Genomic DNA, 22,791 nt, shown 5'->3' with positions numbered 1-22,791 from the left:
TTTGTTCTTCTATATTTGACTTTATTTCTTTTTACCCTGTACTTCAGACTCCCCCCCCCAACAGTTCCGGTTCTTTCTCTCCCGACTCCATGGAAAATAAACTCGTTTCCTGGGCCATTTTCTTTGTTAAAAGCCATTAATTAGGCTAATTGAGGAGAGAGACAGGACACTCCAATGACTCCTCTGTTTAATGAGGGACGAGGAAAAAACCCGGAGGGGGGTTGGGGGAAGGGGACGGGGTAGAGGAGGCGACAAAGAAGGGAAGGGAGGATGGAGGAGAGGAGGGATATAGGGATGGGACAGGAAGCTTGGAGCAGTGTAGAGGGGGGAGAATCATAAGAAGAGCTGGAAGCGGGATGAGGGGATGATGGGGTGAGAAGGATAAAGGAGGTGAGAAAACAGAGAGCTGGACAAGCTGGAGGGGGGATGGAAGGACGGGCAGCAGCAGGAGGAACGGGGGAAGGATGGGGGAGGGATGGGAGTGTTGAAGAGGGAACAAGATGGGGAGGGGGGCCTTCAGGGTACCAGTAGTTGTAGAAAATATATAATGAGGGGTGGCAGAGGAGAGGACGGGGAAGAATGTAAAATGGATGTCAGCATCTTGTCTTTAGGCTCGAAGCTAACTGAGAAAAAGGGTCAGAAAATGTCCTAATTGAGATACTTGGACATATTTTATGTTGAATGACTGTACATCATATTTAAATTTCACATTCCATATTCCTTTTATCACAAAGATATATGTAAAGGTGCGACAACATTAAAGAGTGAAGAAGGAAAGCACATATAAACACACTGAGTCTGGTAGCGCTTTAAAGGACAGCTTCTTAAAACAATGCTCTCGTCACGTGTTCATTGTAACAGCTGTAATTGTTCCTCCTCTCCATTTTGGCTTTGAAGATATTCTTTCTTAACTCATTTCAGGTGAAGCTGCTATAAAATAAGGCTTCAGCAGTCTGAGTGAGCTAAATCAAGTGGGTGTCTACCAAACTCACCTGTTTGTGTTTTCCTGGACAGTGTTGCCTCGCTGAGCTGCAGCAGAGGGATCGTAAAAATAAAAAAAAAACGCAAGTAGTATCATAAAGACTGCTGAAGCCTGGTGGAGATTTTGCCTGGAATATGAAATGTGATTTTTGCTGTTTGGATCTTCTAACTTGGAAACCTCAGGAAAGGATCTCTCCACAGCCAGAATGGACAGCACAAAGAATTTCAGCTTCACACCTGAAAATGTGAGGCCTAACGCTAAAGAAGGAAAAAAAGACTGTAAGGTTAATTAAAATCTCTTGATGTGGAGTAAAAAAGAACCTCTGTAGCCCGCTCCTCTCTCGGTTGCCGCCTCTAGGCACTAGCTGCTACTGCATGGATTCTGATTGATTGTTATAGACGCAATTGTGTAATGCTGAGGCTACAGTCACGCTACTACGTTTTCATTTTTAAACCCAGACTTTTTGCTACGTTTGCACCTCCCATCCAGACTACAACTGCGAAGTTTGAAAACGCTGCTGACCCCATTTTCATTTTAAAACTCCAGGGTAGCGTTTTAGTGCGAACAGGTAAAAAACGGAGGACTTTAAAATCGATGACGCAGACACTCACATCTGGCTTCCTGATTGGGTCTTATAAGAAAAAAAAAACAGAAAGCTACATACAGTGTTTTTGTTTTGCTATTTTCATGAAAATATGTTGTACTGTGCAAATAACACTTATACTGTACATGTCACCGTATTTATCTTGTAGACTTCCAGTCCGTTTTCCGCCACACAATCCCTTCGTGTTACTTTCATTAACAATTCCACCTCGTTGTCGGTCCATAAAAAAAAACGCTGGTGTGGTTCTTCCTCTGTAGTAGTACTTTCTTCTTTTGCCAAATCTTCTGCAATTGCGGAGTAGACCATCTGCTTCATGTTTACACCGGCACGCGTATGCCCAGTGTACGTGAAGGGCCACTAGATGTGTGTTTTCATCCGTTTAAATATCGACGGAGATCAACTCTGAAACTCAGCTAAAAAAAGCTGGTGTGGACAGAGATCGTTTTCATTTTAAAATTCTGTTTTAAACAAAACCGTAGTAGTGTGGATGGGGCTCAGATCAGTGCCACTTTTAATGTTTAGCTTCTTTATGTTAGGCATCAGAAATGTAGACTATTCACAAGTGATAAAGGATATTCTCCACATCTTTAAATCTGTTTGTTTATTCCTACTTTCCATCTGAAAGTAGTGATGTTGAACCACTTCCTGTGGGCATGGCCAACAGTGAGGTTGTGCTTGAAAGGAGGAAAGATGGAAAAAAGAAAACAAAATAAAGCGAAACATCTAAAACCAGTGACCATTGGTTTTAAGCTTCAAAGATGTTGGTCAGCTCGGCCACCGGCTGCTCACTAAGATGAGTGACAGGCGTCGCGGCAGGGACTGAGCGCGAGGAGGGAGAGGCTAACAATATAACTTTTATCTCAAGGAGAAACAATGCATTTCCAGCCTCACAGGAGTACAAATCTGGGGGGAGGGCAAATGAATGAATGGCACTGAAGAGAAAGAAGTCGAATAAGAGAGAGAGATGACAAAGAGAACAAGCTGGAAGAAGAGGAAGAGTGAGCGACAGGGAGGACTCCTTAGAAACTTTGTGGTTAAGTGTAGCAGGCTACAGCGTTCTGCTAAGCTCACTTCTTTCTAACTCCACACCCCCAGATTAAATGATTTTCAAACTTGTACTCTTTAAACCCAATGGATGTTGATTCAAGTGACACACAACACGACAAATAAACAGACTTTGAAATCGGTGGAGTTCCTCTTTTACTCCCTTGTTCACTCACTCGTCACCACTCCTGATATAATGATACGCAGTAGTTCACTTTGTGGTGAGTAAAGAGAGTTCAGACATGTATAAACCAGCGTAATTTCTGTCATCACTTATAGCTTTGCAGGACTGTACGTTTCCCATTTAGAAAATCTGATGAATTGCGTTGTGGGACTGTTCTTCTTCTTCTGAAGAAGAAGACAGTACTGTTTTTATTCCATCATCGAGAACATTATTTCAGGCACGGCTATTGTCAACCGTTTGTGCCAGAAAAATAGAACTGCAATGAAACCGCAGAAAGATCATTACTTAAATGATCCCACTGACTGTAAGATGTTGTAAGATGTCATTTGTACTTAAAAAAAAGGTCCCCAGACTCAAAGTGAGATCAGAGCGCTCACTCTTTTGGGCATTTGCTGCAGTGTTTGTACCTTTGCAGTCCTGTCCTGTGGTGCTGATGTGCATCCTCTTCTGACACTCTCCACAGCTCATCAGGAAACGAGTCACCGCCTCTCTGGGCAGGAAGGCGTACGTCTCCGCTATCTGAGGGCGAGACAGAGCCAGAGGGAGAGAGAGTGTTTAAACTGTTTTTCTCATTTCTTAAAGCACTGATGACAAAAGAGCCAAACGGTTGTACGATGATGGGATCTGGACAGAGCTGCATCACTTGCATCACTTATCGTCACTTCTTTAAAAATTGAAATATAATAAAATATGTATATTATATTAAAACATTTTCTTTGATTTATAGAATGCAGCAATTCTCAGTCAAGCCTAGGATATAAGATGACAAATGTTGTATATTGTTAAATAGCTTGGGCAAAAAGGGGCAAGACGGGATCATGTCGCATGAATATCACTACTGACAAATACACACACATCACAAAGCTGGAATTCCCATTTTACAATAGCACTGCCAAATAATGTATGATTGTCTGGGAAATGAGTTATTTTTTACTTCCTGTTCATACTTTGTTTGCCTTTGCACTTCGGCAGGAATATTGTGTTGAGGTGTTATGAATGAACCTTTTTAGTTAGTAATTTCTTTTCTTCTTTTTAAACAACCCCGTTTGATTATCGTATGAGTGAGAAAGGGGATCTTCACTTGCTCTGTCTGGTCTGTGATCTCATCAGGTCAAGGCACTACAAAGAAAAAAAAACAACTTTAGTCTAAAGGGACTGACAATAAAATCTAATGTTTATAGCTGATTATTAAGTACAGAACAAACTATTCTTTATCATTAAAGGCAAACTTTCTCCAATTCATCAAATAAAAACAAAAACAGTCGGGAACGGTAAGATATATGCCCTTTTTAATTGCTTTCTTTAAATGTGAATTTAAAAAATACCTTTCTGCACTGAGTGATGCTGAGGATATGAGGTCTATACATTTGTGGGTGTGTGCATTTTTCATAAATCAAACATTTATTCTAGAAGAGAGGCACAAAGACACAAAAGAAAAAAGGAGGAAGGGTGGAAAATAGCCAGCGTGGGTGGATGGGGGTTGCTATGCAGCCTCTATACCTGTGTGTGTGTGTGTGTGTGTGTGTGTGTGTGTGTGTGTGTGTGTGTGTGGAAGGAACGGGTAAAACAAAGGCAAATGTCACTCACAGCCTTTGGTGGCACCTGAAGTATGTGGAATGATAACCTACCAACTGGCTTTAAGTATACTGTATATACATTATATACATACATACATATAAACATAAATACCTACTGTAGAAGGACAGAGGACAGTCTGACAGATCAAGACCAATCTTTTTTCTCAAAACTTTGAAAAAAGGGGGGGGGGGGAACTATGTCGATGAATGGTGTAGAGATTGCTAAAGAAGATAAATAAAAGTAAAAAGATATAAACAAAACAAAAGTCCCAGCTGGCTGACATAGCTGTCACAACTTCAGTTCTCAGCCAAGGCATAAATCTGTGGAAGCTGTACTTCCTCAATTTCACCAAAAGAGGGCAGTGTCAGCAGCTGAGACAGCAGAGTGGCTAAGCACAGGCTCCAACAGCAGCACAGGTGGATTTACTTTCAGTTGTGTCTCAACTCCCAAACTCACAGTCTGAATCTGTTTCTACATCTGCCTCCATTACCAACAAGTTAAGTGCAGGTGTCCCCAGGGTCTAAGGTTAGGATTATGTTTAGGATACAGCATTAGTGGCTGGAGAATTAATGTAGTCCCGTCAGGGATCATGAGATAAAACAAAAGGAAAGGATAAGAAATACAGTTGGAATATAATTTCCTGAATAACAGTGATGCTGATATTTGAAGGTAGCGCACTTCTGTGACCTATAAAAAACATTATTTCAGAATTAATTTACTGGACTCTCATTGCTATTTAATTCAGCCATATTTTAAATATAACTGCTGTGTTTTTAATAAATTAATTTGGACAAATACCTGGAGCAGCAGCTAACAGTAATATTATCTATCAATTAATCTTCCAATATTGTTTTATAATGAATGGTCGGCAAAATGTCAGAAAATAGTAAAAAAGGACAATCACACTTTTTTAAAGCCAAGGGTGATGTCATTAAATTGCTTGTTTTGTCCAACCGGTAGTCCAAAACTCTGAGATATTCAGTTTAATATCACTTAAGACAAAGAAAAGCAGTAAATCCTCACATATGAGAAGCTGGAATAAGAAATGTTTGGTCATTTTACATAATGATCGAAACACACAAAGTAAAAGTACCAGCAGAAGAAATTGTCTGTTTGAATAGAAAATGTCTGTTTCAGAAACATTCAGACTGAAATCCAGCAGATCTGAAACTCAAACTCGACCAGCGTGTCTCTTTTTTTTTGCCAGAGACAGTAAAAGAGGAATGAAGCCCCAAAAGAAGAGGAAGAGAGAGAGAGAGAGAGAGAGAGAGAGAGAGAGAGAGAGAGAGAGAGAGAGAGAGAGAGAGAAAGGGAGAGGACAGTACATTAAGCAACAGACGACACAGGTTATGAAAGAGAGAATGCACTCTGTGTAGAGCAGAGGTTGGTATGAGTTGCAGTAGATGCGTGAAGAAATAGAGGGGTGAAAGCTAAAAAGTAAGAGACAGACGACAAAGCGAGAGCGAAACATGCACGAGCAGCAACCACGAACAGTGAAAGAGTAAGGTTTCAGACAGATTCAAATATTCAGATTCAAAACGAAAGCAGAAAATGTCTTTCACTAATGACGGTGCGAATGTAGTGTGAATGTTGAGCATTCTTACAGCTTTGTAGGTCTTCTTCTGGCCGGCGTGTTTCGGGGCTTTGCCGGGATCGGCGCTGATCTCCACGTGCATGGCATAGATGATGTCGAAGAAATCCTCCACCACCGCCACGCGCTTCAGGGACGAGTCGACCCCTGACATGCTGTCCACGCACTGCAAACAGAGAGAGAGAGAAACCTCGACTTACTAACTTTCTTTTAATGTTTTAGTTTTGTTTGGCATTTCAGCCTGTGGGGACGGACTGACATGCAACAGATTTCAAAACAGAATCAAAGCAGAGACGTTGCAATAACAACTATGTCACAGTGACACTCTGAATTTCTTATGGTCTTTTAAACTACACATTGCTCAAGTGTGGAAAAGCACAACATGTCGAGAGTGTACATGATATGATTTGCAGGAACAAACTATTGAAAAATCTCATTTATTAAGGGAAAAAAATCTAAATATTACTATGAGGGTTTGCAGCTTTTGTCCGTTTTATATAGTTGTAAATTAAGTGACTTTGATTTTACAAAACATATGACACAACCTTGGGTTCTGTAAATGTATTACGGTGTCTTTATGAACCCTTTTCTGAGATTGTATAGACTAAATGAGTAAAATTAATAAACAAATTAAAATCAATCGCGAATTTGTTAGCTGCAGCTCTACATCTGTCAATTGTCCATTGTTCTATTTATAATAAGGTCTTGCCAAAGCTAGTGTCTTTAATAATAACAACAATAATACATTAAATTTTAAAGGGCATTTACATACAGAAAACAAACAAAAAAACTAAATTAAAAAAAAGCTTGGCTAAAAGTGACGCCGAAGGCCAGTTTCCTCTCACATCCTTTAGACTCTCGTAAGACCACAATAAGTGAAGTGAAAAGTCTGGCACTACAGTACTACTATCTCGCTGCAATAGCAGCGGATGAAAACAAGGACTTTCATTTCAAATAAGGGCCCCGTTCCTGACTCTTTTCTATCTACTATCAAAAGCACATTTAAAGGTTTATGTTTCTTTTACGTGTCATCTGTAGGGCTCAGTTTAGAGTAACTCTGTTTATGAAGATTAGTCGCTGGTGAACTTCATGTAACAAACAGACCTCTCTAGATGTGTATAAAAGTTTTAGAACAGAGTCAAATGCAAAATTCATTTAAACTTCATTTTATTTTTTAGTTTCCTCCTCTTGGTTTAGTGTGCTGTTCATTTTCATTAAGGCATCTCTGCGTGCCGTGTTGGAGGACAGATGACGCGTCGCACTTTCACCCGCTCGTCTACATTTCAGAAACCCCATCTAGAGGTTGCACCCTGAAACTTCCACAGCCAAATGTATTAGATTCTTTCTTCATACATTTCCATGTTTATGTTACACATAAAGGCAACATGTAAAACTGGAACATTTATGGAGTGAAAGTCATGTGAAAAAGGTCTTTACACACACATCTTGCCCGTCTTTAGCAGCTGTAGATATTTTAGGCGTAATGAAAGGTTTCAGTGTTGCCAACATGTCAATTTCCTCTTATGTTTAATGGTGTGAAATAAATTCATGGCGTATAATTATCCTGTAATGACTGAGAAGCGCTAAATTAGACAAAGACTTCTACACCTATTACATGTTAACTAAACTTCCCAAAGGACAGAGCGATCACTGTGTCTGCTCTGGGAATACCAGGAAGTCTTGGGAACCATCCTTTTTACCCCACAAAGCTGTAGGAGTGTGAGCTGTACCTCTGTAAAGAAGGAAAGCCAGGGAAATGTGAGTCTGTATGTCTGTCTAATCTGGAAGAGAGACAATGAAGGGAGAGCTACTGACAGGGGAAAGAGAGGGAAGGGGGAGAGAGAGAAAGACGGGGGAGGGGGAGGGCTTCACTACCTGCTCAGAGAACCCATCAGGAGTCAGTGGATAACAACAGGTGGTGCATCACACACACACACACACACCTCCCCAGCTGCAAACTAGTAGCACATGGTGGAGACTGCTACTGCCATGGTAACCAATAAGAGCTGACCTTACAGGTGAGTAAGTGTAGGTGTGTGTCTTTGTATGCTTCTATAGGAGTGCTGTGAAGACTATATTTGTGGGTTTGTGTGTGTAGACAGCTTATTTTCTGCAACAGTGAGGAAGGTTTCTAACAATAATTGAGTGACTAGTAAACAGAGAGTTCAAGGCCACTCAGAAAGAATTTATACTGCAGCAATTAGGAGGTAAAAACATCATGTACAGACAATGTCTCTGGTTTCCCCACTTGAAAACAGTCTAGAAGAACCTGCAGCGTGCAGAGAGAAATACAATTTCTCCTCCACATAATTGGACACGTTTATACTAAGCGTGTTAGCTTGGAGGTTTTAGTTTGTGTTACTGTTTGGATTATAGCATATCAAATGGCGTTTCGGATATTTTGTCCACATGGGAGTGAAAAAAACATGCAGAAAAGGACCAAGAATCTCAAAATGATCTGTTGCATGTGCTCACAATAGTCAAAGGTTGATTCTATGAGACAGCTGGCTAAGGATTTAGTCCAAAATAAGAAGACATTTGGTGAAAACATGATAGTTTCTGAAAATAGTGAAAAATATCTATCACAATTTCCCCAAAGCCCCAGGTGCTTCCATCATTCCACGTGTTTTGTTTGACCAACAATTCAAAACTCAGAGATATGTTTGTGTTTGTGTCCACCTCCTGAGGTAAGTCCAGGTCAGGGAACATCTATGCGGCATTTCAAACCAAACTCAGCAGTGGAAGAGGCCCGGTCTGTCCTGACTGACTGCCGGTAACCAGCAAGCACAGTGAGGTAACTCCGGCTCTGTCGGAGAATCACTGAGCTTGTCTTTCAGATGCACTTGGTTTTATTTTATATACACAACTCCACTACCTTCCTCACAAGCTAGTCGCTAACTTGGTCTGTCTGGTGATGTATAACTTTATGTAGACAGCTTGATAGGAGCGCTGACACGGACTGATGAAGTAAATGTTAACTTATTTTACTTCTCATTAATTTAGTGCAGATGACACTAGTGTGGTTTGGGGATGTTGAAGAGCCCTTGTGTGTTTGTTCTTGTTGATATTACTATGTTGAATGTTTCCCTGGGCTGTTTATTTTAGTATCATGACTATCATTTATGTATTATGTTTTTGTTTAAATTAAACATGTCCAGCGGTTTAGCTTCAAAATAAAAAGTGGAAAACATAAAACTACAACAATGAACTAAATAAGAGGTTAAAACTGGTGGTGATTATTCTCTGCAGGTTTTTCCACTGTGATCCCTTTAATATACTCATTCAATCCATTGTTAATATAAAAATATTGATTAGTGGAGCTATGTTCTGTCCACTGGAAAAACCCTGTTCTCCTGCACATGGGTAAACAGAAACGGGATCGGGTGACGCACAGCTGACGCTAGACTGCGACTTCAATCACAATTTAAGCTGTGCGTGGAGACATCGGGAGCCTGACAGTCCATGGCTGCCTGAAAGGATATTTCATTTGCACAGTCACATGACACAACCTGTTATGTGGTGAACTGTGTTAAATATCCTGGCGACAGGAAGCGGGACGCCTGTCTACCTGTGTGTCTGTGTGTGTGTGTGTGAGACCAGGGTGACAGGTGTGTGTGTGTGTGTGTGTGTGTGTGTAAGGGGGCGGGCATTCGTGGGGGGGTTGGGGTTTTGAGTGGGTATGGGGGTAGTTGGAGGGCAATATGTGTGAGTGTGTGTGTGTAAGTGTGGGTGTGTGTCCCCTCATTATCCTTAAGCAGCGTTCCCACTGCACAGCCTTTACCAGATGTACAGCATCTAATGAAGAGCCAATGAACTAAAGCCTTTTTGTCAGACACACACACACACACACACACAGACACACACGCACGCACTCTTGCACATACACACACACACACACAATCAGGACACTATCTCTTGACCCACTACCTTTCTCTCTGTCTGGCTTGCCCCCCCCACACGCCCCCGCCCCCGCCCCGTCTCAGGGTGCAGGGACTGTAATAAGCGTTGCTATGGTAACCAGCTGCAGCTTATCACAGAGGGGATGTTTCTAATGTGCCCCCCCCCTCCTAACCACACACACCTCCCACTCCCCCCTACCCACCCACCATCCCCAATGCCATTACAACTGCCATGCCTAGAGGAGGAGGAGGAGGAGGAGGGTGTGAAAGAGGAAAAGAAACGAAGACAGTAGGATGGTTTCTGGCTGCTGCTGCTGCTGCTGCTGCTGCAGGTAGGAGAAGTAAACAGGAGGAGGAGAGGAGAGGAGACAAAGGAGGAAACATAAGAGATAAAAAGGTGGAGAAAGACAAGGTTGATGAAGACGGTTTGAAATTGCTGGGGGGCGTAATGCAGGTGAAGCGCCCCTTACGAGAATGACCACCAGTCATTGCAATGTCCATAGACCATGTCAATCAATCAGTCTGGGCAGCACCGTGACATTCCTTTCTCTGGTTACTGGTTTGATTAGTCCAAACAAAGCAAGAATGAAACATCTTTTTCAAAGAGCATTTTCATGATATGGATACGATGTCGCTTATATGAAAAATGTGTTATCACAGTATCACAAAAACAAATAGAAATTCATGTAAATTGCTGCATTATTAATGCACTAACCCTACATATGTTTAGTTTCTTTGATAGAGACCTGAGGCTTATAAATAAATAATGCTGTATTTCCATAAAAAATAAAATTTTCTTATTAATGCTTTATCTTTCAGTGATGTTCAATTCCAGCCTGTTGGTAGGAGAGAACAATAACTGTAAATAAAACCATGAAAGAAATTATATTTTTTTTTCCCCAGCAAATATTCAGTGGAGGTGGGAGGACTTTAATCAGCCCAGAGTTCCGCCTGCAGTCTTTTTCTCAGGATGTATACAGCGCCAGAAACTTCAGAGAGGCGATACCAAAGGCAATACAAGTCTCACTGCTGCTCGTAAAAAAGCTTATTGCTCACAGTAATAATGGGCAGCTTCACAGTAAGTCACAGAAACTGATTTAGGAGAGTTTAGTGACCAAATCACCTTGAAACTGTAAATGTCCGGGGGGGGGGGCGAAAAATTAGAATTTTAAATTAAATTTTTTTTACTTTCAATGAGAAATACAAGAACTTAAGACTATAATTTAGAACCGCCTCGAAGTTCATACCCTGTGCAGGTGGAGTGTTATGCAGACAAGTGTTTTGAGGAAAACTGTCTTTTACAAATTGATTTTTTGCAATGTCGCCAGGTATTGTCAAGGACTCTCTAACAGTGTTTAGTTTGTTGCCATGGTAACGCTCGCCTCTTTCTTTCTTCGTTGTGCAACCTGTTCACTAGATATAAAGCTGTACATTTTTTTTTGCCTCAATATATTTCTCATATTTCGCCATCACTCAGCCGTCTTCCTATCTCTGTCTTCTCTACTAACTTTGAATGTATGCTAAAATGCGACATATATTTTGTAAAGACGACTGCTGAGCGTGAATTACACTTGTGTGTTTTATTCTTCCCACCCTGATACTGTTGTGTGAGTCTTTTTTTTCTGATGTGTGTTTACAGCATGCCAGGCCAGCAGTGCCCTTTCCCTCTCCCTGGCACATCACAGGAGGGCCGGGCCACCGCACAACACAGCTCCAGGACACACACACACACACAACACACACACAACCGAGAGTCGAGATGGGAAGAGAGGACATGTTTGTCCTCCACTGTCTGCTCCCATGCTCTCTGTCCCTGATACTCGGACCGAATGTGACATAAAACCAGCTCTCACACACACACACACACACACACACAATATATAAAGCAAGAAAATCTCCACACGCGAGAAAAAAGTGTGCACAAATATACATATATTAAATTACAGTGCATGACACACACACACACACACACACACACTGGACCTCCCCCACCTCTCCTCCGCGGTTGTAGGGCACATCACCGGCCCGGGACTGTAGCTTATGTGACAGCATACACACACACATATCTATGTGGGCCACAGGGTGTGTGTGTGTGTGTGTGTGTGTGTGTGTGTGTGTGTGTGTGTGTATGTGTGCGTGCATGTGTGTGTTCAGGGGACACCTTAAGGCACAACAGACAGGACAGCACAGCATGCATCGGACCCACACACACACACACACACACACACACACACAGCAAACCCCCCACTTCCTACTGGCTGAGCAGAGGGGTCAAAGTCAGAGAGAGAGAGAGAGAAGTGCGAAGGCAGAGCTGCCCGTCTGCAGGACACACTCGAGTGAACACACAAATAAACACGGTAAACACACAGGACTGCATGTGTGTCTCGTGAGGCTGCAGGCTGTGAACACACACGTCCGTCCTGTGCAGCAGCCATGACAAAGAAACGTCCACTGAAACACTGAAAACTCAACTATTTTTAGGCTTTTTTTTTCTCCCCCCAACCAGAGACCCAGTGAGACACGAGGCATCTCTCTCTGGGGGCCGGACTCATTAAAACATTATCGGTTTCCCTGCTCACCAGCAACAGACCCCGTGACCCATTTTCAGGTCTCGTGCCACAGTTTGAAGACACGACTTGGTACATTCCTCCGTTACATTCTTGTTTTTAATGTCAAATCAGCTGGTTTTACAGGCGAGTATGTGTAAAGGAGCGGTGAAAACATTAAAATAAATACTTTCTTTGTGGCATCCAGCAAGAGTTTATGAAAGGTTGTTATTTATTCTTGTGCAAATTAAAGGATAAGGCTGGCAATATTCTTTATACCGAAACCAACGATCAATTAATCTTACTAACAAGCCTCCAAGTAAAAAAAGTATCGCATAGCTTTTTTTAAAAATTAACTATGCAGTATATCTGTGACACACTTTTTTTATCTTATGTAGGAGCAACCAGCGCTTGAGCCTTAAATCTCTTCTAACTTTTATCGTATGGCGTTTTCATAACCGTTGTATTTATTGCTTTTATTGTTGTATTATTTATTGTGCAAAGAAACTCTCGTACACTGCCTAACTTGCAAATGATGTGTTTAGATGCTGGCAATGTTTCAGTACTAGACCTTCATCAGGCAAAACTTTGCCTGGCAACATACTGTAGTTTGTTTTTACATGTATTTTATTTTGTGGTATTTCAAATGTTTGTATAAAATTTTATTGGATTTGGAGGCTGATGTACCCCCCCCCCCCGCCATACATTTCGATTTCCACACTATCGAACTCACCTTTCTATCTGATACTCCATCTCCCTCCCACCTCCACTGCCTCCATCCACACAATATTAACCCCCCGCCCATCTCCCTCTCCCCTGCTCTCTCTCGCACTCTCTCTCTCTCATTTCCTCTTTTTTTTGTGGGCTCTCTCCCTCCGTTCATCTCTCCATCCCATTTCCAAACCAGCCTGTTGCTAGGAAACACATGGGGTCCATTCAGTGAAAGATAACTGCCCCCTCCACAGCCCCTCTCCACCACCACCACCACCCCTGCTCTTCATCCTCCTCCTCCTCCACCTCCACTAGACTGGGACACACAGAGCTGCAACAGGATAAAGTGTGTTGCTGAGCCACGCACACGCAGTGCGTACAGATAAGTGCAGACTGGCTTACTGTAGAAAGAGACACACTGTGACACAAACATTACGACTACAGACACAAAAAAATACACAAATGCTGACTAACACAAACACACAAAAGGAGCCCGGGAACACACACCGTTTCAGCTCTGTGGTTCAATAGTGCAATGCAGCAGGAAAAGCTCCAGCTTCAACAACAAAATCACACAACAGGCAGCAGCACCAGAAGACCAACAATCAGCTGGTGAGTATTAATATTTAATAGATGTGTCATATCTGGAACATTTTAGGCAATAACACATGATAAACGATGTGAAATGACAATGAAACAAGTGAGAAATGTCAGGAGTTTATACGAACGCAGAACAATGTAGTGTTGGAAGGATTAGTGCGCAACCTCCATGTGGCTCAGCGTCAACCAAGTGAAGCTGTCTGCGGAATTAAAGTGGCAACAAGGAACTCAGGGTGAGCAAGCAGAGAGGGAAAACGTGACAGACTTCACTTCAGTCGTTCACAGTTAAATGTCAATAGGTCCTCACAAAAGCAAACTAACTAAAACTACTGAGTTAAGGTTGTTTAAGGAGATGTGACACCAAGCGCAGCCTCTGATCTCCAAGTCAGACACTTTGCACCTCAACCCTGTTACCTGACAGGTTTTGTGACATTTTAAAATCACACTACATCCACCTTTGCGACTAGACGTTGGACAGAAAGTGTAAACGTGTGCCGTTTTTAGCATTTGAATAAATAACCAGTACTGCTGTTTTTTTCTTGTAAACACAGACTCTAAAAACAGTAAATGTCATCTTCTTATAAGTAAACAGACACATTTGTTAACCATATCTGTCAAGCTGCTCCCTAACATACAGATAACACTGTCACTGTTTGATAGTTAATTATCCTCCAGCATGACAGAAAGGATACAAGCAGGAAACCCGCTGCTGATCACAACAAAGTTTTCTATTGCAGATAGGTAAGTCAAAAACTTATAGCCAAACTTTGTCCCTGCTGGCCCTCATACTCTTACTTCCTAATGTTTCTGTAAGACTACATTGTTGTTCCAGTTTGGAAACACACAGCAGGTGTTGTTTCTTTTTTGATCCTAAACATAAAATTACTTCTTAATACTACTGACCTATGACACAGACACACACATTTTACTGTTTTATTTTATTTATTTGATGAACCATATGAATTGTTTTATTTTTTTTCCATTTATTTTTATTTATGTATTTATTTTTATATTCACAAACACACACTTTTACTTTTTTATTTACTTTATTTAATGAGCTGTATGAAACAAATTGTTCTTTTGCAATTTAATTGTAGCTTTGGCAATATTGTTGTTTGACATTCATGTCAATAAAACTTAATTGAACTGAAGCTGATAAAATAAAAAATACAACTAAAGCTTACTTGGTTAGAAAAAAATTGATTCTAAACAAAATTATAGCAATGTAAAAATACAAACTTTGGCCTTACACTAGATGCTGAATCTCATTTAAGTCTAGAAGCGCATTACCAGGTAAAACATACATTTTCTTATAATGAATAGGTCTACAAGTATTGACCTATGAGTAAAAGGGAAGGCAAGGACATGTAGAGCTAAGGAGACAGGATGCAGCACTCACAAGAGAGCTTCATCAATGCACACAAGTAACACAAAAGGACCGCTGGAGTGGGGGAGTATTTAGAAGTAACAGTGAAAAGATGAAAATACAGCTGAGGAAGTCAAGTGAAAGTTCTCTATCTGTGCGTTTCAAGGCCGCAGCTCTCGAGTGTCATCACATAACTAATACTTTTATCCTCCATCTCAACAAACGCGTGGTAGCTTAACTATTCTGCTAGGAATGTATTTGATTGGCCAACGCAGTTCATTTGCCTGAGCGGGACCACTGCGCATTGAAATAAATGAAGCGACTGCAATTTGTCCATGCAATGTCAATCTAAATGATTTGAGGAAGAGACTACGGGCTTCTTCCACAAGCTGTAAAAAAAAAAAAGGTTTTGAGAGCAACCGTCGGTGATAATCCCGTTGACAGTCTTCGCATTCAGCATCATCCAGGAGAGGCAGCAGCTAAATGGGCCATGACGTGACACTTTCCCACCACCTCTCTTTCTCCTCTCTTCCCTCCATCCATGCATCCATCCTGCTCACAGTGACCTGCTTCTATCCTTTCTCTCTACAGCAGCATCCTATCACTCTGTCTTACTGTATCTCTTCATCCACCATATCTGCTCCTTCTCCATCTCCCTCCAAAGGATTTGATCCCACAGTCCAAACACTCAGGCCCAGATGCTGCACATCTTCCATCTCTTCATGGCCTTTCTCTCCTTTTTCTGCCCACATAGTCCCTTCCTTTGTTGCATCTCTCATCCTCTTCTTTCACTCCTCCTCAGTTCAGTCCAAAGGTTAGGACAAAAGGTTGACTCAGATTTAAATAGTGAGAGCATCCCACTTTGGATGAAAAAGCAGGCCAGGGTAAATGTCCTTTCCTCCTGACCGTAGCTACGTCTGCACTAGTGTTGGGGTAGTTACTCAAAAAAGGTAACAGATTACACATTACTAGTTACTTTTTTTGTAAGTAATGCCATATTTACATATTACTCACTGCTGAAAGTAACTAGTTACACAATATCTGCCAAATAACAATATAAAGTTACACCTCTTATGTGCTCGGATCAACACAAATCCTTATTATAGTGAGGACATACACAGGATCTCTATTTTATGTAGGGATGGACAATAAAACAATAACAATAATTATCGCAATATAATTTCATTCAATAACAAATGTTCAATAAATATTCAATAAATGTATTCAATCATATACAAATTAGGACTTAATTTTTTATTAAGATGGTTATTTTGTTGAGGAAAAAGGACTGAAAAAAAGCTTTTACTTAATTTTACTCATGCATATGTATTGAAAAAGATTTTATCGTAATTGTTTGAATGTTCTGCCTCAGATGTTTGGCATCAAGTGTTGACCATAAAGAGGAGTTTAAACCACAATTAACCATCGGGTTTCTTCAACTTTCCTTCAGTAGCAAAAATCAGCCTTTAAACTCAAAAGAAATAAAGATTTGATACTTATCGTGATAATTATCGATATCGAAAGATATAAAACTTTTTTATCGTGATAACATTTTTGGCCATATCGTCCAGCCCTAATTTTATGCTGTTTAATAGGCTACTACAAAACTGACAATAAAGTTGTTAACATTTGTCAAGAGAAGCTACAAGCTACAGTTCAGCACTAAAATGTTTGAAACTTTAATTGGATATATCATTGGAATTTTTTTAAATAATGAATTTCATTACAATAAAACATAACTTAAAATAGGCCGCCTTCCTACCACCTAGTGCAAATATTAATTTGTAAGACACTGGCCCTCATCACAATATCAGATGATGGTGAGACTTCGAGGGAAAAACATTGCATATGAAATGCAATTTGAACTGTGCATTTAACAGACCAAACCCACACAATAAACTTACGGTAGCTCACTTGCCGAACTATGGTTTTAAAGTAGATTTTTACTTTCTTAATGAACATGCTTATTAAAGAAGTGCTTATACCTCATGGGCAGGAGTCTCTCAGATCGTTTGTCAGACAACATTTTCCTCCTCGGGGTCAGCACAAGACTGCCCAGGCTAAAGAGCCTCGCCACAGGCGCACTAGAGGGTATCGCTGTCCTTTCGCAAAACTAACATAAAGTAATGAGTATACATCCATCATTCCAAAAACGTCTTCAGCAGCTCTGCCATTTCTACGTCCTGAAGAACTGGTGCTAATGTCAAAAGTGAGGTCGGAAGTATTACAAAAACTTTTTTTCTAATCTCATAATGCAGTTAGTTGAAGAACCAGTTCGCAAGTAACGAGATATTTTGTTATTAGTAACTGAAATGTGATTACTGAAGTTATTAACAAATAAGTAATTTGATACCCCAACACTGGTCTGGAATACTGAACTGATTAAAGCAATGTTGCAAAATGAAAAAAGCATTTCTGATCAATTTAACCCAATGAGAGTGAGACTGGTTGACAATTTAATATTAGCCTATTGTTCATTAACTTTGAGCAATCATATTGTCCTGATAGGACCATTTGTGGCTCAATAGATGCTTATTGTCAAGTTGAATGGTAAGCTTTACTGCTTCTAAAATACAAGCTAAATCTGTAAAAATATGTTTTTATTTTGGTTGGAACAACTGTGTGATAGTTTAAAGGTCACTTGTTTTGTGATATTTGCCAACATTGGAAACCATCCTTATTCATATCATGATAGTATTCCAACCATATCACCCAGCCCTAAATTTAACGCATTTTCGGCATTTTCCAAAAATGAGAACTTAAAGGTTAAGTTCGGTATTTTGCAACCTGGACCCTATTTTCCCATGTTTTTGAATCTATGTGACTAAATGGTACACAAATTGAGCAAGCAGCCGCAACGTAATTCTTGCAAGCAATTATGCCCTGTCAAAGTTATGTCCACTGAAGTTCTTGTTTTTGCCATTAACAGGCTAAGAATGTTATTGTAAGTGTCTGACAACATAATAGTAAGGATCCCTAGAGACAGACCTTTGTTTAACCAGAGACAGTCGCTATATCGCTCTCGTCAAAGCCACAAGACTTCATTGACAAAAACAGTAATTTTACCTTGCAGAACACAGGAGTTGCTGGTCTAACGCTGTCAGGATGGATCGAAGGATCGGATATAGGTCACCGAAAAGGGCACACGTCTTTGTTGTGCGTCATTTTTACATAAATGTCCTAAATGTGCACTCTATTGTTCTTTGTTCTTGCAAACAATAAGTATAGATCTGAAAATCTTTACAAAACGTGGGAAATTGATTGATGCACAACCACCGATCAAGAATCAAAATTTCATAAAAAAAATAGACGCACAATTTTAAAGCAATTTTAAATTTCAAGATTAATAACTTTCTGTCTGTCTAAAGGGTGTCTGCTAGAATGATGTCCGTGTTTAACCTGTAGGAGTTTTTTCCTGTCTCGTGTTACAAATTCCTACTACCTGAAATGACTGAAAGCACATTATTGAAATATTTTCAGCAATACTAATAAATTTGACGCGAGAATGAGTTTAGTTTAGAAATAAAAAAAGTTTTGAAAACAATTTTTGCGACAAGCTATTTCTCAAAAACATTCATGACAGAGGCTCTCAGATCAGAAATATAATGGTGGTGATGAACATGTTATTAGTGATTATTATTATGATAACAATGGTAGTGATAATGATGATTGCAATAGCGGTGATGCTGATGATGGTGTTGATTATGATGGATGCAGACAAAAGCACACACACATCGCGCACAGTCACACATGAGGAGCAATGAGCTAATTATCCAGAAGAGTTGGCAGCAGGGCAGAGAAAGGGGCATTGTGGGAAAGGAGAGGGGGGGGGGGTTTCTCTGGGGGAGAAAGCGGGAATGGAAGAGGAGGGATGCTGGAGGGAGGTGGGAGGTGCGTTTTGGAGGGGGGGATGTAGAACAACGGAGGGGAAAAGGAGGAGGAGGGAAGACGTGATAATGAGAAGCCTGTTGTCCCACAAGAACATCTCCCTGTGCTTCCTTCTCCTCCTCTTCCCTCTCCCTCCAGAGACCAGCCTGGTCTAAACCCGCGTGCAAACCAGCAGTAAAATGTACTCTTTCTTCCATAAAAACATACTGAACCTTTTAGCACTCCACCTCAGACATAAAGGAGCGATGTCTGTGACGAACAGAAGTAGAGATTTAAAAAACAATATTGGAGCCATAACAAAAACCGAACCATGAAATCCATCCATTCCTTACCTTTATCTGCTTATCCATTAGGAGGGTCAGGGGGGAGGGGGCTGGAGCCAATCCCGGCTGGGTGAGGTACACCCTAGACAGGTCGCCAGTCAATCACAGGGCTGGCAGCAGGGCTCACCATTAGCACCCGCCAATCCGCCAAATGCAGGAAGAATTCGGCAGTGGCGTGTAACACTCACTCTTACTACCCACTGGCAGTTGGCATTCACATAGCTGCCTGAAAGTCATGATTCCAGTTAATAGAGACGACCCCGAGTCAAGTCAGAAAGCACTACCCATAAAGTTAATGTCAAGCCGTAGCACAGAGACAGACATCCATTCGCACCTACAGACAATTTCCAAAGGAGATAAAGCTCTTTAAACTGTTGGAGGGAAGAGGAGCCGGCAGGAGATCCAAGCTTGCACAGGATGTGAACCAAAAACCTCGCTGTGCCCACGTTTTGGGCAGCATGGTGGGCATCACCGAAATTAAATGTATTAATTATTAACTCCGTATCAATAAGGGTTTCTTATTAGTGTTCGTGTAAAGTGTAAAATCTGGCTATACTTTAATGAAACAATTACTTTTGGTACTGAACAGATAAGCACAGTTGTCCATTTTACCACCATGGTTTCTAGCAGTAGTTTTCTAAACGCAGAAAGCCACTATTTGTTCTTGCGGTCTTTGAAACAGGATGAAACTATGTTTTTCTTTGTTTCTGTACCTCTTGATCGTCCTTTTTAGCTGCATTAAGAAGAAAAGGTGGAAGATATTTTGCTCGGCTGAAGTAGCATTTAGAATAAAATGTTACTTTCTCTGAATCAAGCCAGTCTGATTATAATTTGCTCATGATGGGGAAAGCCAGTTGTACTCAGCCAATCAATTGTCTTAGTTGTGGGGCAGGTGGAGGGCGTTCCCTGTAGTCCCGCAAGCCAATCAGTGCAGTGATTACCTGGCTGCTAGACATGTGCTGTTGGAGATGTGCAGAACGGAGCTGCTGCTGCTGCTGCTGCTGAACATATTCTTAACTTATTTTGCCTTAAAAATCATAAATAAAAAAGGTTACAAAAAAATGGTACAAATATCACATTTTAAAAAAGCTAACAACAAATTGAACATGTCCTTAAATATACCGTCTGAATGTCAAAAACAACAACATAAAGACAGGACAAAAGTGGCAGATTGACTGCTTCATTTCATTTTGTGAAGACATGGGTTGTTTAGTTTGTACCATTCAAAACACTTTTCTTTTACTTTTAACAAGTAGATTACACTCGCTGCTTTTCTTAGCAGTATATTTCAGAAGATGTTTTAATTAGGTTCATACAGGGATTCTGACAGCGTAGGTGGAAACTTAATTTCTAAATGTTTTTCTTGTTGAAATTCAAAAGGCACAGCACAGCTCTCATCGTCTATTCATCACTGTTTGCTTCTCATGCTGGCTGACACAATAAACTGGCCTTCACTTCACAGTTCACGGCAGTGTCATCATCAACAGTAACAAAACACAGAGAGGACACATTTCACTGCAGAAAAACATGTGTCTCAACAAGTCACTTGGTATCTGTTTCGAACCGAAGACGTACTGTTCTTAAAACAATTCGCTGAATTTGGTGAGATAATTTTACTTCTTCCCCGTGGAGCTTCCTTATTTCAAATATGTTTTTCATTACCTTGAAGCCAGCGAGTACAATGCTGCTTATTGCACTTGTTATTTGTAACGGAAAAGGGTCAACAATTTATTTAGCTTCTTTTAAGAAAATAAGATTTGAGAAATTCAATGATAGACACGATGACATGTTAGAAAGATTAACAACCATGAAAGAGATATAGTAAACTAATGTCTGTCGGGAGAAATGTGTCTACTCTACCAGCACCTCCGTCAGGTTACGGGGTACTTTCTGAAGCGCCTGATCTTAGAGGACTGAAAATGGAAGCAAAGCCATTTAGCTATGACGTAGCTATTGGCTTGTATGTTTTTGGTTTGTCAGCTGTCGTCCTTCAAAAGCACCGCTACACTGTAAACACAAGTAAAGGTGTTAAGAAAAGTGAGAGCTGCTGGTGTGGCCAGGCATGGACCACAGCCATGTCACTTCTAAGGCTGACCACATTTACAGGTAACCAGATCAAAATTGTGTGTTTAGACTGTCTAATCGTGTGCTGGTGTTTCTAATGTGTTGTCACGCAGGTGGGCAGTGCACATCTCCTCCGCAATAACTCTGGAGGCAGCGGCAGACTAATGACATGCGAGTTTTAACAGTGTATGCTATGACTATTTTAAAATTCAAGTTAATTTACATTCAGTATGTTCTGCTGCCCTTTATATGCCCTTTTCGTATCTGAAAAATGACTTGTCCTGGTAGGAAAAGCACAGGTGTTAATAATAGGGTTGGGTATCAAGAACTGGTACCAAATTTCCAAGAACCGTGCCTTCAGTAAGACCCATGCATTTCGATTCTGTTCATCGGTTCCTAACTTTCTGCATATTTTAGTTGCACTCCTGATTTAATTGCAGTGAGCATTTTACATTTTACCTAATGTCACTTTATTTGTTACGCAGTACGTCATTCCTAGACCATGTTAAACTGCAGCAAAATGAAACACCTGCAGTAAGAAGATTTGGTGCAAGGGAGAAAGCAGCTCCAATATGTGCAAGCATTTACTTCAACACGGCGTGAATCTGAAGGAACGCACCGTGTTCAAGATGTCGCGCTCTCCCAGCTACAACGACGCCCCAGATACAGCTAACGCTAACAGTAGCAACATCTGACGCTCAGGTATGCTCAGGTACTGGAAATGCTGGTTTTTAACGGTAGAAAAGCGGCAGTGGATGCTGTAACGTTGTATAGATCAGATATGCCCAACACTTGCAGTTTGTGTTCATATCTTTCTTTTTCTTAAGTTGAAAGATGATCTAAATAAAAAATGACTGCTTTTGCGGCATCTCTACGGGGGGGGGGGGACTCATGGTGTGAGCCGCTATATTGGTCTGTTGTTTTGCCCTCCAGGTCCCCGCGCATGTCACGTGACTGAAAAATATAAATACCCAACCCTAGTTAATAGTAACATTAACGATGGCTCAGTGTGTGTACCAGTATGCAATGACATATGGCAATGGCCCATTATTAATTTTATTTTTTACACCTGTGCTTTCACTATATGTGTCAAAATGTCTTCTGTTAAAAAAGAGGAAAAATCTAAACACAGGGGAGAAACGGTGGAGTTTAACTCTCAGGATATCCGTAATAACTGTAGACATATCCATGAAAGGATAAGCTTAATACAACTTGCCACTGAACAAGCAACACTTGGCTGATTTCATCAGAGCATACTGTCAGAAAACACCGCAGTGAAAGCAGTTATAACCCAGACTGACACAAGCGCAGAAACCATAGTAGGATCTGGAAATTTCACACCTATCAGACCAGCCTAACGCTCATCCTTCACACATTACCACGTGGTGCTCACTGGTGTTTACTAAGGCAG

At 40.8% G+C, this 22,791-nt stretch overlaps 1 protein-coding gene across 1 annotated transcript in view; it reads right to left on the bottom strand.

Annotated features, from left to right (window-relative positions):
- Positions 1-22,791, bottom strand: part of LOC119905035 (nucleolar protein 4-like) — a 161,792-nt gene that overhangs the window by 116,334 nt on the left and 22,667 nt on the right. Inside the window, exons 2-3 of the mRNA XM_038721718.1 lie at positions 5,997-6,149; positions 3,222-3,333 (exon numbers count right to left, since the gene is read on the bottom strand). Of these exons, the coding sequence (XP_038577646.1) occupies positions 3,222-3,333; positions 5,997-6,149 (265 nt within the window). The remainder of the gene's footprint in view (positions 1-3,221; positions 3,334-5,996; positions 6,150-22,791) is intronic.

The sequence above is a fragment of the Micropterus salmoides genome, unplaced genomic scaffold (genome assembly GCF_014851395.1).
Source record: "Micropterus salmoides isolate LMB-PRFRI ecotype aquatic unplaced genomic scaffold, ASM1485139v1 Ms_hic_scaffold_16, whole genome shotgun sequence".
Lineage (NCBI taxonomy): Eukaryota > Metazoa > Chordata > Actinopteri > Centrarchiformes > Centrarchidae > Micropterus > Micropterus salmoides.
This window is presented reverse-complemented; position numbering and strand designations above follow the sequence as displayed.